We start from the raw sequence: 15,738 nt of genomic DNA, 5'->3' as shown, positions 1-15,738 counted from the left end.
CGACAGTTCGCGCTGCCAACATCGACTACTACCCGACGTGGCCTGGTATCTGGTTGATGGGTAACCTCGGCCGTGCATTGTTCACGGGGTCAACAGCGCGGATGTGGCCGTTCAAGTACAATGAGTGCAACAACACCGTTTTCGACTCGCAGAACCAGCGGATCAGCGCTTGTGACGACGATCCTGGCTCAGGTATGAACCCCAACCAAGGCCGTGGAGCCCCGGAGATCGATATCCTGGAAGGTGGCGGCACAGCCATCTCGTCGTCGATCCAGCTCGGCCCCGGTATGCCCGAAGACTTCCGACTGATAGTAGATACAGAGTCCTCTTACTGCTTTTACACGTATGACTGCACCACCAAGGGTGCCAACAACCAGGACGTGCCGACAGCTTACTATGAGAATCTTCGTGGACACAAGTCCTGGTACCAGGGGCTACGCTACGGCGCCAACAACCTGTGCGACGTGGAGAAAGCGGACGTCCAGAGCTTTGCGACCATCAACGCCTCACTGACCAAGGGTATTACCGAGAACGCCTGCACGATGGACTTGTGTCCGGGCTCGTACGATGTGAACGGTGACTTGGATTTCAAGGACAACGGCACGGTGCACTGGGGCATCAACACGAATGGCACGTGCTTCCCGCTGCAGAATTCATACACGGGGGCGTACTTGTGCAGCGCTGGCAACAATGCCTCCGAGTGTACCTCTTCGAGCGGGTCCACGAGTGACGGATCGGAGTTCGCCTATCAAATGGATGCCATCTCTTCCAACTGGGAAGTGCACATGGCGGCTTACTTGGACTGGGTCACATACAGCGTCGAGTGGGTCACGGGGGACGCCGGGTATGTCCGCTGGGAGGTGGAAGGGCAGGTGATCTTCGAGATCCCAGCGGAGGCGATGACGAACCCGCCACAGGACTCAGCCCAGATGAACCCCAAGAAAATCATGGTCGAGGAGCCCATGTACATCATTTTCAACGTCGCGCTCTCCAGTTCTTGGGGCTCGTCACCGCCGAACGCTGGCTCCGGAAGCTGTCGAGGTGACGGCTCTAGCTCTGCGGACAATGCCATCTGCGACTCGTTTCCGATGTACATGAAGATCGACTACATCCGCCTGTACCAGGACGTATCAGACACCACGGACATGGCGATCGGCTGCGATCCTTCCTCGCACCCGACCAAGCAGTGGATTGAGGACAACATCGACGACTACACAGACACGGATAACCCCGACACTGCGATCTCCGGCATGGCGTTCTGTACGACGGATGACGACTGCACCATCGACAGCACCACGTCGGTGTCCACCGGTTCTTGCAACTCGAATGGCCGCTGCGAATGCTCCTCGGACTCTTGGACGGGACCTCGTTGCACGGAGCCAGCGAGCACAACCAGCACAGACGACGAGCTGTACGGTCCTCCCATGTACATCTCAATCCTGGTCGCCCTTGCGATGGTCGTGGTCACGGCCTGCGTTATCTTCCACCAGTGGCGAGCAGCCCAGCGCAACGTCGCCAAGGTGAAGGAGCAGGAGCAGGCGATTGAGCACCTGCGAGAACTGAAGCACGTAGCGTCCATGGGGTTCATCGGCGAAGTCGACGCCAGCAAGACCGAGAAGGGCACGCCCGTGCTGTCGCTCAGCGAGGTCAGCGTCGCCAAGAGCAACAGGAAAGAGGACTACAGCACCAACTTTGTATAAATTAGCCAGTATAGCATCAATCGCAACGCCTTCAAGTTGAAGTTGTCTGTTGCAATCGACCATCGAATCTGCCAAAAAGGTAGGAGTCGTGCTAAGGTGTACAAGCGGCCGATCTTGCCTTCCCTGCTGCAACCGCCGAGGACGCACTAGTTGCAGACAGGAAAGCAAGCTCACATTGCCTCGCTACATGCAAAACTGCACGGAGTCGATGCCAAGGGCAATCCAGGTGCTGGGTTGCAGCAATGGCTACACGAAATCCGGTTGTTGCGCCTCTCTCAATTTTTGAGAAAGAACACCCTGTCTAATTCAATCCTTTGATATTCGATATCGGATGTAGTTTCATTGTTAGTATGTACACGCACAATAACTGTGACAGCACCTCCATATGTTGTTGCCACGCAAAAGTAATACCATAGGTTGTTGGAAGCAGTGCGGTGTTCGATTTTTGGGATGCGAAATGATTCTTTAATCGATCGCCGTTCGAACGCAAAATCCGTTTGCCTCCAGCGCCATTGCTCCACATGTGCAGACTCTCGCTGCCGTCGCCGTCCGCGATGACGCCCCCGCTCACTTGGCGGTTCGCTAACGTGAGCTCGGTGTCCTTCCCTGCCACAATCTGGTTCAGCCGCGCGTGTGACAAGGTCCCGGCTCCACCAGATTTTCCTCCGCGCGCAGCATCTATGCCACCACACTTGCTATTTGTATGCAGCCAGCTGCTGGCTTCTCGAGATGGTGTGATGTCGCTCCTTCAGTGCCCATTGCCCCCCTCAGTCTCCATTTCTCCAGCGATTGCGGAGCCCAGTCCGCTGTATTAGAATAGGCTCAGGTTCCGACGACCACCCGCAGCCATGTTATCACGCTGGAGCAGCGTCGTTTCCGCCTTGTCCCTGCTGACGTCGTCCGTGTCCGCCACGACCACCTCGTACGAAACCAAGTCGGGCGTTCTGCCCTGGGTGGACGTGGATACGCCCACCAAGTCGAAGACGCACAAGTCGTCCCGCGGGGACACGTGGACGCTCGTCATGAGCGACGAGTTCAACCACGAGGGCCGCAGCTTCGAGGCCGGCGAGGACCACCTCTGGACGGCCATCGACAAGCCCGACGGCGTGAACGCCGCGCTGGAAATCTACTACCCCAACATGACGGGCACCGCGTGCGACGACGACGGCAACTGCTACTTCTACATCGAGTCGGATATCCACGAGACCAACCTCACGGTCTGGAACGAGTATATCTCGCCTCCAGGATACGAGGACGTGACGTTCTACTACAGCTCCGGCATGGTACAGGGCTGGAACAAGTTCTGCTTCCAAGGCGGGCTGGTCACGGTCCGCTCCCAACTGCCCGGCGCTGTCACCAATGCGTCGGGCAACCCGGACATTGAGACGGGCTCCTCCAGTGTCCGTGCTGCCAACATCGACTACTACCCGACGTGGCCCGGTATCTGGCTCATGGGCAACTTGGGTCGCGCCATTTTCACGGGCTCCACGGCCAGGATGTGGCCGTTCTCGTACAGCGAGTGCAACGACACCATCTTCGACTCGCAGAACCAGCGCATCAGCGCGTGCGATGACAACCCCGGCTCGGGGATGAACGCCAACCAAGGACGCGGAGCTCCAGAAATTGATATTCTCGAGGGGGGAGGAACTGCCATCTCGTCGTCGGTCCAGGTCGGACCCGGCATGCCCGACGCGTTCCGGTTGATCCCCGACAACACGTCGGCCTATTGTATCTACAGCTATGACTGCACGACGGAAGGCGCCAACAACCAGGACGTCCCCACTGAATACTACTGGGACCTGCGCGGACACAAGTCGTGGTACCAGGGACTGCGGTACGCCGCTAACAACCTGTGCGACGTGGAAAGCACGGACGTTCAGAGCTTCTCGACCATCAACGCGTCCGTCACCAAGGGGGTTACCGTGAACGCCTGCACGATGGACGTGTGCCCGGCGTCCTACGATGTGAACGCCGACTTGGGCTTCAAGGACAACGGCACGGTGCACTGGGGCGTCAACACGAACGGGACGTGCTTCCCCGTGCAGAATGCGTACATGGGCGCTTACCTGTGTAACGCCGGTAACACGGCCTCGGAGTGCACGGAGTCGGGCGGCTCCACGAGCTCGGGGTCGGAGTTCACGTACCAAATGGACGCCATTTCTTCCAACTGGGAAGTGCACATGGCGGCGTACTTGGACTGGGTCACGTACTCGCTGGAGTGGGTCATGGGCGACTCGGGATACATCCGCTGGGAGGTGGAAGGGCAGGTGATCTTCGAGATTCCGTCCGAGTCGATCACGACCCCGCCGCAGAACACCGCCCAGTTGAACCCCAAGAAGCTCATGATCGAAGAGCCCATGTACTTCATCTTCAACGTTGCGCTCTCGAGCTCGTGGGGCTCCAAGCCTCCCAATGCTGGCTCGAGCGGCTGCTATGGTGACGGTACCGACAACACGACGAACGCCATTTGCGACGCGTTCCCCATGTTCATGAAGATCGACTACATTCGCGTGTACCAGGACGTGTCCGCGAGCTCGTCGATGGCCTATGGCTGCGACCCGTCGTCGCACCCGACCAAGCAGTGGATTGAGGACAACATCGACGACTACCAGGACGACGACAACCTCGTTGTGGAGGTGTCGGGTATGGCGTTCTGCAACTCGGACGACGACTGCACCATCGCGACGAGCGGCTCGTCCGCTGTGTCCACGGGAACTTGCAACTCGGACGGTCGTTGCGAGTGCTCGTCGGACTCGTGGACGGGGCCCCGATGCACGGAGACTGCCAGCAACGAGGACGGCGACAACCTCTACGGCCCTCCCATTCTCGTCGCGCTCATTATCGCGGCCGTGGCCTGCGTGGTCACGTTCGCCGTCATTTTATACAAGGTGAGCCAGGCCAAGCGCACCAGCCGGATGCGCGACCAGGCTCTGAAGATGGAGCACGCAAAGGAGATCCAGACGGGCTCCATCGACTCTGTCGACGACGGTGCCAAGTTGGTGAAAGAGCCAAACTTTGTATAGATAGGAGGCCGCAACCAGGCAAGACACCAATCCAACCTCTTTTCCCTCTCTCGATCCGACAGATATCTCATGCAGCAGGTGGCGGCGCATCAGCGTTGATGCGCCTACGAATTGGAGCTCCGATTTGCCTGAAGGCCGTGTTCCTTGCTTGGGAAACCCTCCCAGGCTGGTGACACGCTAGAGCTTCTTGAAGAAGAGGTGAGCCGGAGCGCGAAGACACCAGAGCTAAAGAAGAGATTTGAGGGCGAGATGGGACCGGAACAACACCGTCTCGGGTGTGAGCATTTTGCTCGGTGCACAACGACTGGCATGGCGGAGCACGATCGCGCTTGGAGTTCGGTGGTCGACGCGCCATGTTCGCTGCAAATTGGAGCCGCAACGCTAGATTGGCGCGGATAAGCAGCACAGGATGTGGGCCAACGTCTCGTTAAGCTCTGAGTCAAGGTGATAGAGATTCGAGCTCGCACTTCAACGTCCGATTTGCGCAGCCAAGATATCTTCGACAATGGACCACATTTTTTCGCGTGGAGGTGAGCTTCAACTTGGTGGTGGTGCACTGCAAGCGAGCTTTTGGCCCAGTGGTCTGCATGGCTTAAGGTACGAGGTCTCTCGCAATCGACCAGCGGGGCTGGGTGAAGGCGCACGACGGACACGTTTCTCGGTGGGAATCTGAACTAATGTACTGGGTTGTACCAGTCGGCAGGGTGCTTCAACCTGCCGAGGTACCGGCGCCGACATATCGATAGTCCGATCGACGCGACCGTGGGAGCGCGAGGTGCTTGGTGTAGCGTCGCGGCACCCGCGCGCCGGGACCGCGAAGAGCAGCTAGAAGTTCGCTGCGGTTGAGGGTCTTCAACCGAGTGTGAAGGAGTTTCCACACCATTTATGCCCTTGTCAACAGCCGATGCGTCTCGCGCTGCCTCCGCTGTCGAAGCCAACTCGGCTCTGCTGGACTCCAGGACTTCTTTTGCCAGAGAGATGACGAGCCTCCCCATCGTCCTCGGAAACACTTCCACAGGAGTTATCGATGACCAAGTTCTTTATGATCGAGCGGATGCATACTGAGCCTTGGCCCGCCGGAAGCGGCTTCACCGAGTAACCCGTGGCCGATTCTTGAAATGCTCTGCAACGTGTGCGTCCCGGGACCAGATGACGCCGTCCTGCGCTGCTCCAGCTCTATCGACACTGGCACCGGCGCGACGCTGATGCCATCGCGCGCCGAGAGCCCTGTCCGGTTGTCATCAATGGCGCGTGTTGAAGCAGTGGACGGGCGCGGAGCGTGACGGCGCTGACAATACACTTGCTTACTTAGGTGCTTCGCGCAGCAACTCCAAAACCAAAAAGGGGCATGTCTCCCGCATCAAGTGCAAGCCTCAGCCTGCACGCCGATCAGTTGTTGCAATCGCATCACTACGAGGAGATCGGCATCACCGCGTCGTGGGCGCAAGTCCCCGCCGCTGGCAGGTGAGACCGCGATGGCATCAGCTTAAACAGGTAGCGGCGTGGCGCGGACAAAGTGCAAGTGTTGGCCGGCCATGGCGGGTGTCTTGCTGAAGTCCTGGCTGCACTACCTCCCCATCCTGAGTTTGGTGCCGTGAGGAGATCCACGCTCACCTCTGTAGGGCTGTCAACGTTTTCCGTAGACTGACAACTGACAGAAAACGTTTTGTGCAGTTGTCAGTTTAGCCTAAAGTGACACAAACGGACGCTAAACTATTCAGCTATCACCAGCTGTTTCGCACCTACCTGACGATATACCTCTGGATGATGATACTCAACATTATGCGAATAGACGAGAACACGCCGAATTCTCTCTCTTGAACAAGCTGCGCCATATCAGCTAGAAGAGCTCGTTGCGCGCATGGGGCTGTGCATCAATGCCATCTTCATCGTCACTAGCGTGCACGATCGCTTCCATAACCTCCATCTTGAAAATGCTGGGGTCGGGATGGCGGGAGCTTCCCGCCGGAAGTGAAAGACCTCACAACCGAGCAAGATCAGAAATGTATGAAACAAAGCATTGGATAGTTTAGTGTCAGTCTGTGTCAGTTTTCGCGTGCAAAAACTAAACTGACAACGTTGTCAGTTTAGTTTCAGTTTGTGTCAGTTTAGCGCTAAACGTTGACAGCCCTACACCTCTGCGCGCCGCTGCACTTTTGCGCTTTGGTCGCCGCTGCCCTGTCCGCCGGCTGGCCTACAATTGGAATTGCCTGCCATCCACGAAGTTAAACCGAGCTCCGCGCGCGCACCGACCGATGCAAGCCACACTCAACCAGCAGCCGAGCGACCGGAGCTTCGCGCTGCCGACCCGGCCGACAGAGTCACGACGGGCGCCACCGTCGCAGGATCGGCCGTTCTCGTGCCCGATCCCGACGTGCGGAGGTCGGTTCCACCGCAAGTTCACGCTGCATGAGCATATGAAGACACACACGGGTGAGCAACCCCACCAATGCCCCGTGGCGGGCTGCGGCAAGCGTTTTAGCACATCGGGTAATCTCGCGCGGCACCGGAAGCTGCACTCGGTCCACAAGCTCAATTGCCCCACGCCGCACTGCTCCCGCGAGTTCACGAGCCGCGAAAAGCTCATGCGCCACCTCAAGGTCCACCTCGCCGGCACGCCGCACACGTGCACCATTGAAGGCTGCGGCAAGACCTTTAGCACTGCTGGGAACCTGACCCGCCACCGGCGAACGCGACACAACGCACCGCCGATCAACCGGGCGGCCGGAATGGATGCCCCCCGCCAACCGCTGATGTTGAAAAGCTTGCCGTTCCCGGAGCAGCAGCGGCAATTCCCTATGCAAGCACTGCCCAGTCGGATGTTGCATTACCCGGTAGTCCCCGGTGCCATGCTCGTGAAGGCCCCGGTGTGGTCTGCCGCGCCGACCCAGGAAGCGGTGGCTGCCGTGACAGCGAGACCCGACTACAACCGCATCTCCGACCAAGACGTGCGGGACTTGCTGGACTGCCTGTTCGTTGAAAACCCTGCGGTGGCGCCCGTGAATAACATGGGCGGCATCATTCGCAGCGAGCCGTTCCTCCGCGGAGCCTACCACCCGTGAGCTGACCGTGTGACGGCGGCTGATGTGTCGAGAGTTGTGTTGGTGATGAAGTTATTAAGCACCGAGACGTTCCATGGCCTCTATCCTAATGTATCTGCCACGATCGTCTCTATCAAAAGCCTTTTGGACGTATGTTAGTCAGTCTTTTGCAGTGATCGTGGCCATCGATCACCAAACTGCCTACTGCACACTTCTTTACGAGTACATGCACCAATGCAGACAGCGTTTGCCCCGTACCACCGCATAGCGTCGTCGGTCGAGGTCTTACAGACGTGCACCACCAACGCTTCGTCGCAGAGATACATGTTGACGCTGTTCGCGGAGAGAAGTCTCCGCTACCGTAGGTAGGTGTCAGCGTACAGTACCAAGTGCTCACGTCAGCACACCTGCAGGGAGGTAGTCGTACAGTATTCGGCCTCCGAAACGCTTCGACGGACAAGTTTGGAAGTGAAGATCGGATCGGCGTCGATCTTGGCGTGTTGTCCGCGTTTGCAGAGCTCGCTGGCACCGAGATGATTCTGGTGTCGTCAAGAACACGCGTTGTCATCACAAAGCCTGCAGGAGTTGCGCGCCGAAACGATGGTGAACAAACGGTATCAGGTCAAGGTCAAGTGGCAGCAACTTGATGCAACGCAGCGTCGCGCGCGCGCCGAGCGCTCGTAGGTGTCGGTCGGCCAATTTGGACCGAGGAAGCGCCGCTCACAGTCTCACGAGCTTGTCCGGAGACTGCGCTTGCCGTCTTGGCTGCAGATTCGCGACGGAGCCTGCAAATCGTGCGAGATAAAAAGTAGCCGGTCGCCTATCCACCATTCCCGGCTGTCGGCTTCCCCGCGCGCTCATGGAGTGCGAAAAACGAGAGCGCCGGCGAGCAGCGACCATGCGGCGATGAACTCCTGCTTGCAACGTCAAGTTGAGCGGCATCGCATAGCAGAGAGCAGTGTCCGGCGCCAGTGTCTGCGTCAGATGGCTGCGCTGATTTGCTTTTGACAGCGCACAAATCGCGCGGGACGCTGGCAGCAGACTGTGCCGCGGTGACAAACAGCCTGCAAAGCCATAATCACCGTGCAAGCATGTGATGTGTCCTGTCCAAGCGAATTCAGCGCTGGTGCCGCCCTATTCGCCGCGAGGAATGGTCTGGACGAGTCCGTTGATGGCCCCACGCAGCACACCAAACCAAACCAGACGCAGAAGCGCGACAGGCTCTGCAAACCGGCCAAGCCACTGCAGCTCTCGTTGTGTATTCTCGAACGTACCAGCTTGAGGCGAGGAGAGCCACTGTGGAATCAGCGCAAGCGGCGTTACGAGTCCCCCTCCCCCCACCGCTCGATCCAAGTTCCCCCTCGAACCAAGCGCCAATAGAATGCAAGCCATGCTGAGCGACAACTCGCGGGACCCCCCGTTCTACCTGCAGCGCAGCACGTCGGGCCAGCACCCGCAGCAGCAGCAGCACCAGGATCCGACCGCCAATCTCGCGGGCGGTGCCGGTGCCAATCTTGGCCCCGGTGCCAACGTCAACGTCAATGCCAATGGTGCGCCGCGCCGACCGGGCACCTCTCGCCGTGCAGCCCCGTCCGAGGACCGACCATTCTCCTGCCCCGTGCCCAACTGCGGCGGCCGCTTCCACCGCAAGTTCACGCTTCACGAACACCTCAAGACGCACACGGGCGAGCAGCCGCACCAATGTCCCGTGGCCGAGTGCGGCAAGCGCTTCAGCACGTCCGGCAACCTGGCACGCCACCGCAAGCTGCACGCCATGCGCAAAATCAGTTGCCCGGCCGCACACTGCACGCGCGTCTTCACGAGCCGCGAGAAGCTCGTGCCGCACCTCAAGGTGCACCTCGCGCGCACCCCGCACACGTGCGATTTTGCCGGTTGCGGGAAGACCTTTAGTACCGCCGGCAACCTCACGCGGCATCGGCGTACGCAGCACCGCGCCGGTCCGTCCACTCGCCAGGAAGCAGCTCCGGCACCTGGCCCCATTTCGACACTGCCTCGTCCCAAGTTTGAGTACTCGGACCGGCCTGCTCCGCCCCCGACCGGCTCGCTGCCGATGCGCGGCCTGCTGTGGCCGACGCCTCCCCCCGTCCAGAACCCTCCCAACCAGCGCATTCTCGAGTCAGACGTCCAGGATCTGTTTGACTGCTTATTCGTTGAGAACGCCCAGGCAGCGGCGGCGGCCGCCGCCGCGAACGGCCACCACAACATCGGTCACAATTTCGGGCACCACGTCGGACACCACATGGGCCACAACGTCGGTGTGATCCGGGACCGACTCCCGAAGCTGGAGCCTCCGCGGGAGACCAAGTCGGTGCCCCACGCCCAGGCGCCGTACCTGACCGCAACGTACGAGTTTTAGAGATTAAACTGCAGTGTACGCGTAACCGCGCGACCATTATTCGTAAACTATCAATCATGCGGCTTCCATAAGAGCCGAGGATTTCATGCAAATTGTGCTCGCCGTGCTCCGTGTTGAAGCGGGAGGTTGAAAGCCCGCAAGCTTTGCAAACACGCTGTTTATCAGTTCATCTTGGAGAGGACAGCACCACACCCACTACAGATTTGCTCGCTGTTTGCGTGCACGACTAGGCTCCGCTAAAAGCCCCAAGTTGTAACAGAGACGCTCGGGCCGGACGTGTCTGCTTCTTTTGGAGGGATCGACTCGCTCGTCGAGCGTCAAGCAAGCTGAGGCGAGGCACAAGCAATCGAGCTCGCACTCGAGTGTCTGACAAAAGAAGCTCGTGAGCCTCACGGAGAGGTGGGCGTTTGCCTCCCCGAAAACGCACATCGAGGCAGAAGCCTCACGTTGAAGGTTAGATCTTGGCCATCGCCTTTCCTGCCTTGATGCCATTTCGCAGCTTTCGCTCGGTTGTGAAGCAAATCGCGTCTGCAAGTCAAAAAAGTCGAGCTAGAGACACACTCGCGCCTATCCGACTGCGGGCCCAAGTCCCCAAGGGATCAAGTTCTTCGTGGCAACGTAGCGCTAGCAGCACGCAGACGGCGATTTGTCTGCCGCTACGATCAAACGGCAGCACCGCGGACGTAAACTTACCATACCTTGCTCAGGGCGCGTCACCTTGGTCGAGCAATACGGGGATACCAAAATTTTTGCGAGGCAACCAGCGTCATCGGCTGTCCGCGGACGCTGCTGGCCAAGAAACTGCCCCCTCCCCCCATGCTGCGCAGCAATGGGGCAGCTTTTAAAGTGAGACCTTTGTGGTGTTCGCCGTGTGCTGCAGCACGTTTAGCCCTTGGCCAAGGCCAAAGTCTCCATGTGTACACTCAACTTGGAGGAGAAGGAAAAGCACATCGCTTTTTCCAGCTGGACTCGGCTTAAATTTGCAGAGAGAGCAGCGCTTTTGCGGGCCTGCGTCGCGGCGCGCGATGATTAGCAGGAGCGTGGAAGGCTCAAGTCAATGCACATGAGCTGGTCATGGTGCCGAGCCGACACGTGCTGGTGTCGACATGGCAGTATCCGAGCATTTGGCCGGCATGTCGCGACTTCGACTTGTCGAGCGTAGCGGATACTTTTGAAGAAGAACCCACGGGGCACCGAAAGCTGTTTGTTTTCCCTTGGTGAGTCCGTTTGGTGCTTCCGCTCTTCGCTGTCGCTTTTTACGAGAAAATACCAAAAACACCGACAATTTTAGCTGTCTGCACCGCATTTGTGCACCCAGCACCAGCGCAAAACCGGGGAGCCACCCACTAACAATCACACAACTTAAAACGCACGATGATTGAACTAATTTTAACCAATACCAACAGCACATACTAACCGTATCTTTCCAGCCCTCCATTCTCATTTAAGCAGCCCCACCAAGACCTATGACTGCGACATTCATAGAGTCCCTGGCACGCCTCATCGATGCGGGTGACTACGGCGGCAAGTACTACGACCTGGAGAAGATCAAGACGCGCTTAAGCTACAGCAAAGACCGCTACATCTCGTCCCCTTTCTCCTGGCAGCGCGTCGTTGAATCGAACGCACCTGCACTTCTCTTTCGTGGAGCCTGCGACATCATCGCCGGTGTCCACGGCTACAAGCAAATACCGACCGACCCACAGCACTTGCGTGACGCGCTGAAGACTACCAGCATTATTCGATTTGTGGAGGAAGGTGCTCGAGAAGCTGGAAAGCGTGGGTTCTGTCCGCCTGATCAGCTTGCTGTTCACTTGCCAGCTTACTACTCCAAGCTGAAGTTCTCTAGGGACGAAGCCTACGTCTACAAATCCGAGTACTGGATGCAAGTGAGGAACAGAGAGTCGCCTATCCACGTCGACCACGGCCGTGTGGTATCGTACATACCTCCCTGCGCCAAGGACTGTTTCAAGGTATGGGTTTTCTTCCCCCCGGAATCTGAGAAGCGAACCGTGTTCAACTACGGTTATAAGGACGACTCAATCAACCGCATGCTGCAGACCACAGGCAGCGGCGTTTTGGTGCAGCGTCCTGGCGACGTCGTAGTCCTAAACAATCTCGTTTTCCACTCGGTCCTTTTGGTCTACAAGCCGGGCACACCGGAAACCAACAAGTGGGGTGGGGTCTTCGGAGATGTCGTGGTGCGCGAGAAGGACCGATGCGCGTCGTTTAGATACGCTACCAAGGTGGCATCCGGTGCTAAGAAGGGATCAAGAGAAGCCTGGGAATCCCTGCTTTCGGCCTACTGCATGATGGAGGAAGGCGACTACGCCCCGGAATATTTCGAAGAGGAGAAGAAGAAGTTCATGGCAAAGCTGGAATTGCCTGAGAAGTCTGAGAAAGCGCGGGTGGGGGCAAGCGCGAAAAGGGACAAGAAACGCAAGATGAAGGAGAGGATGGAGAGGGTGCGAGCCGCTAAGAGAGGAAACCTAGGAGACTCGGAGGATTAATACATTTGTTACGTTCGGCTTAATTTTGTGCTCGCAGCATTTTTAAATAACGAGTAATGTAGTAACTACGTTGGTGCTTCTGATTTGTCTCTTAGCACTGGTGATTTTGCTCAACACCGATTTTGGATGAAACCAGTACTTGGGTTAGCTCTCGGTACCGTAAAAATATGTTTGGCTATTTTCTTTTCGCAGCCTATTTTAATCTAGTGGTGACTGCCGAACAAACAGCTAATCATGACAATCGTTAGACTCTACCACGTCACTTGTACAAACCATATTAGACTAAACGGTAAAATTGACTGCTCCGTGTAGTACAGTTGAAGTTATTTTCAACTTCAACTTTGAAGATACTTTTCAAGCGCAGCCCTGATCCTGAATAAGACTGACGAGGGTATTTGAAGCTAGTGGCTTTCATTTCTATCCGCATAGATTATTTTCTACAGACGAAAATGCAGTAGGCATCACAGGTAGGGGATATTGTCTGACAAATAAATATTTTCAAATCGCAGCCTATTTGGAAGGGTCGAACGATTGAAGTTCTTGTGCGTCATTTACACTAGTACATACACTAGCGAACAAATTGTATAGAACAAATAACCACTAACATGTCGCTCTCTATCACCAACAACGAACAAGTCGGATAGCCAAGTGAGGACACATTACTTCATATTTTTAATCTTTGCACACATAGTCATCCCTACTCTCTCTCTAGCGCCTGGCCAATGTTGCGCGGTCGACCAGCACTCCCAACTGCACCTCTGCGCGCTTTTGCGCCGCGGTTTACAAGCGTCTCTCTTCCTAGAATGTCCGTAGCGCCGTGACGCTCCAATGCATACAGCGTGTGGATGCAAGATCCGTACTTGTTCCAGAAATTGCAAGGACACGACCTGGATTGCATATCTACAGGCCAGCCCGACGCAGGCATTCCCCGTGTCTCCATGTTAGCTGTAAGCTTATTCAACTGCGAGGAGATGGGTAGATCTTCTACCGTCTTGCGCCTTGTCTCGTCATAAACACGAGGAGAGGGACGACTCAAAACACGAACAACGTCACACGACGGGTCCTCAGAATCGTCTGACAGTATGAATTGGATGCTTGTTCTTGAGGTAGAATGCACCGACAGTAAATCTGCCCGAGTCATCGCTCTGACTCGACGCACAAGTCTGGCTTCAGGCTCACAGGTGGCTGTAAACGTCTTGGCCGCCACACTTTCGCTCTCACATAGGGTCCGAAGCAGTGGGATGAGAGCACCTACCTTCTCTTGCGGCGCAACGTGATGTCTCTTTTAATTGCAGCGTTGTATGTCTCACAAGGATTGTTGGTGGTTGCGTAACCGCTGGGTGTGTGGAAGCACTGCCATCGCCAAAAGCGTTGGTTCAGCCATACCTTGGAAAAATACTTTGAGAAAGCTGCGAGGTCCTTGTTTTTGGCCCAGCTTTCTTGCACCAGAGCAAGCTTATCGTGGAAGGCTGCGTCACTTGTCGTGAAATGCAAGTCATGGATGTCTGCCATTACAGATTCTGCAAGGTTGCACGCCATCGACCGCGTTTTCTCAAAAATCTTCTTGGCCACATGAAAGTAGCACATAAGGTAAATGTACGCACAGTCTCCTCCGAACACTTCTTCAACAGCGTTCCATTGTGCTGCGTCTGCATCACCCATCACGTAACGAATCCTGAGAGGCTTGCCCACCACATCACTGAACACTTGGCGAAGTAACTGGAGGACTTCAGTGTGCTGGTGTTGTTGCTGCTGTGAAACAATGAACACCGCTAAGAGATGGAAGCGCCTTGCGCGATCCGAAATTCCTACGACGATGACGGGGTAGCCTACTTGGGTGAGCTTGTAGGTGGCGTCGACGTGAAGAACAAACGACGTAGGATCCCGATCCGCGCGACGCAGAAGTTTTTTAGCGCTGACTCCGACGACAAAGGGATCAGCGTCACTACCGTTGCCAATTACAGGATTTCCGTTCGCATCTGTATGCTTTGTGAACGTGAACGCTGCAGACTCTTCCTCCTGGCCAGTGAAAAAGGTTTCTTGAACCTTGTTGCGTACGGTTTCGCGGAGGTCGCTACCGCCAAGCCTCCCCGCAACGTGGTGATGCGCAAAGCGCTGCACTGTGGCGAGAGTTGGTGCCGAGGTCTCGTTCAGGTTGAAGCGCTGGACAAGTGCGTTCCAAATGCGTTTGGGCTTGAGGCCTTGAGCAGACCAATCCATAACTACTGTCTTCATCGCCTGAGTCAACACAGGCTTGCGAGGGGTGCGAGCCGGGGTAGCATGGGCGTATGCCTCCTCAATCGTTACCAAAAGTTTCTTCTGACACGTCATGACTCGAGCTCTCCATGGGCATACTGAAGTGGTCGTCACGTTCATGCACGCCTTGCACGCGCAGGTTAGACGTTGCACTCGCATCGGATGCGGATCGGGGTGCATGCATATGTAGCACTGGGTAACATCGCTCTTCTTCACTCGGAACTTCTTGAAGCCATCCAACAGGCCGTCGGCCTCAATTTGCGGCATTGCAGACGCGAGTAGCTGCCAAGGGTGACGGAAAACCATGGAGGACTGGGGGGGGGGAGGGTTGCTAAATGATCGTGGACAAGGGAGGTGGCCCACCTCCAGTAAATTACTGGTTGTAATTCAGGTGGAAGGGGCACCATGGATTGGTCAAAATTATATTGTCTGGTGCTGGTCTCAGGGCTAAAGTGCAGGTCGCCATATTGCGGTGTTGTCACCCCAATATCGGGTGGCTATTAGGTATCGGTCGGTGCCAGCTGGTTTTCAAGGGTGCGGGTGGTACACTTTTGGTGTTTTGTGGACAAAGTTTGGTGTAAACAGTACTCCCTCGCTTTTTACTCGAGAAACAGATGCCTTCTGCTGTAAGAGCTTGCCTTGGTTTGCGGCCGGGATGCGTTTCTCCATCGTAAACAGCGTCCGTGGGACGCCGCTGCAAAACAGCGCATGCTTGGTGTCGAGGTGTTCGACTCCCTTCGAATGGAAGGGCGCTCCATTGGACACGCCGATTGATTCTCCACGCGCCGTCGTCTACACGTTGTGGATTCATCTCACACGCCGAGAGTCTCA

At 56.7% G+C, this 15,738-nt stretch overlaps 4 protein-coding genes across 4 annotated transcripts; all 4 read left to right on the top strand.

Moving 5' to 3' along the window:
• Positions 1-1,424: 1,424 nt before the first annotated feature.
• Positions 1,425-1,700, top strand: KRP23_11850 (uncharacterized protein; the record flags this gene model as incomplete). The annotated part of the gene is made up of 1 exon (XM_067882430.1): positions 1,425-1,700. The coding sequence occupies one exon, from the start codon at positions 1,425-1,427 to the stop codon at positions 1,698-1,700; it is 276 nt and encodes a 91-aa protein (XP_067740021.1).
• A 2,483-nt stretch (positions 1,701-4,183) lies between these two features.
• KRP23_11849 (uncharacterized protein) lies at positions 4,184-4,723 on the top strand (the record flags this gene model as incomplete). Its single annotated transcript, XM_067882429.1, has 1 exon — positions 4,184-4,723. The coding sequence occupies one exon, from the start codon at positions 4,184-4,186 to the stop codon at positions 4,721-4,723; it is 540 nt and encodes a 179-aa protein (XP_067740020.1).
• A 2,729-nt stretch (positions 4,724-7,452) lies between these two features.
• On the top strand, positions 7,453-7,785 carry KRP23_11848 (uncharacterized protein; the record flags this gene model as incomplete). Its single annotated transcript, XM_067882428.1, has 1 exon — positions 7,453-7,785. The coding sequence occupies one exon, from the start codon at positions 7,453-7,455 to the stop codon at positions 7,783-7,785; it is 333 nt and encodes a 110-aa protein (XP_067740019.1).
• Positions 7,786-9,145: 1,360 nt separating this feature from the next.
• KRP23_11847 (Zinc finger protein 410) lies at positions 9,146-10,141 on the top strand (the record flags this gene model as incomplete). Its single annotated transcript, XM_067882427.1, has 1 exon — positions 9,146-10,141. The coding sequence occupies one exon, from the start codon at positions 9,146-9,148 to the stop codon at positions 10,139-10,141; it is 996 nt and encodes a 331-aa protein (XP_067740018.1).
• Positions 10,142-15,738: the final 5,597 nt, after the last annotated feature.

This window comes from Phytophthora ramorum (genome assembly GCF_020800215.1).
Source record: "Phytophthora ramorum isolate Pr-102 chromosome Unknown Phyram_PR-102_s0013, whole genome shotgun sequence".
Taxonomy (NCBI): domain Eukaryota; phylum Oomycota; class Peronosporomycetes; order Peronosporales; family Peronosporaceae; genus Phytophthora; species Phytophthora ramorum.
This window is presented reverse-complemented; position numbering and strand designations above follow the sequence as displayed.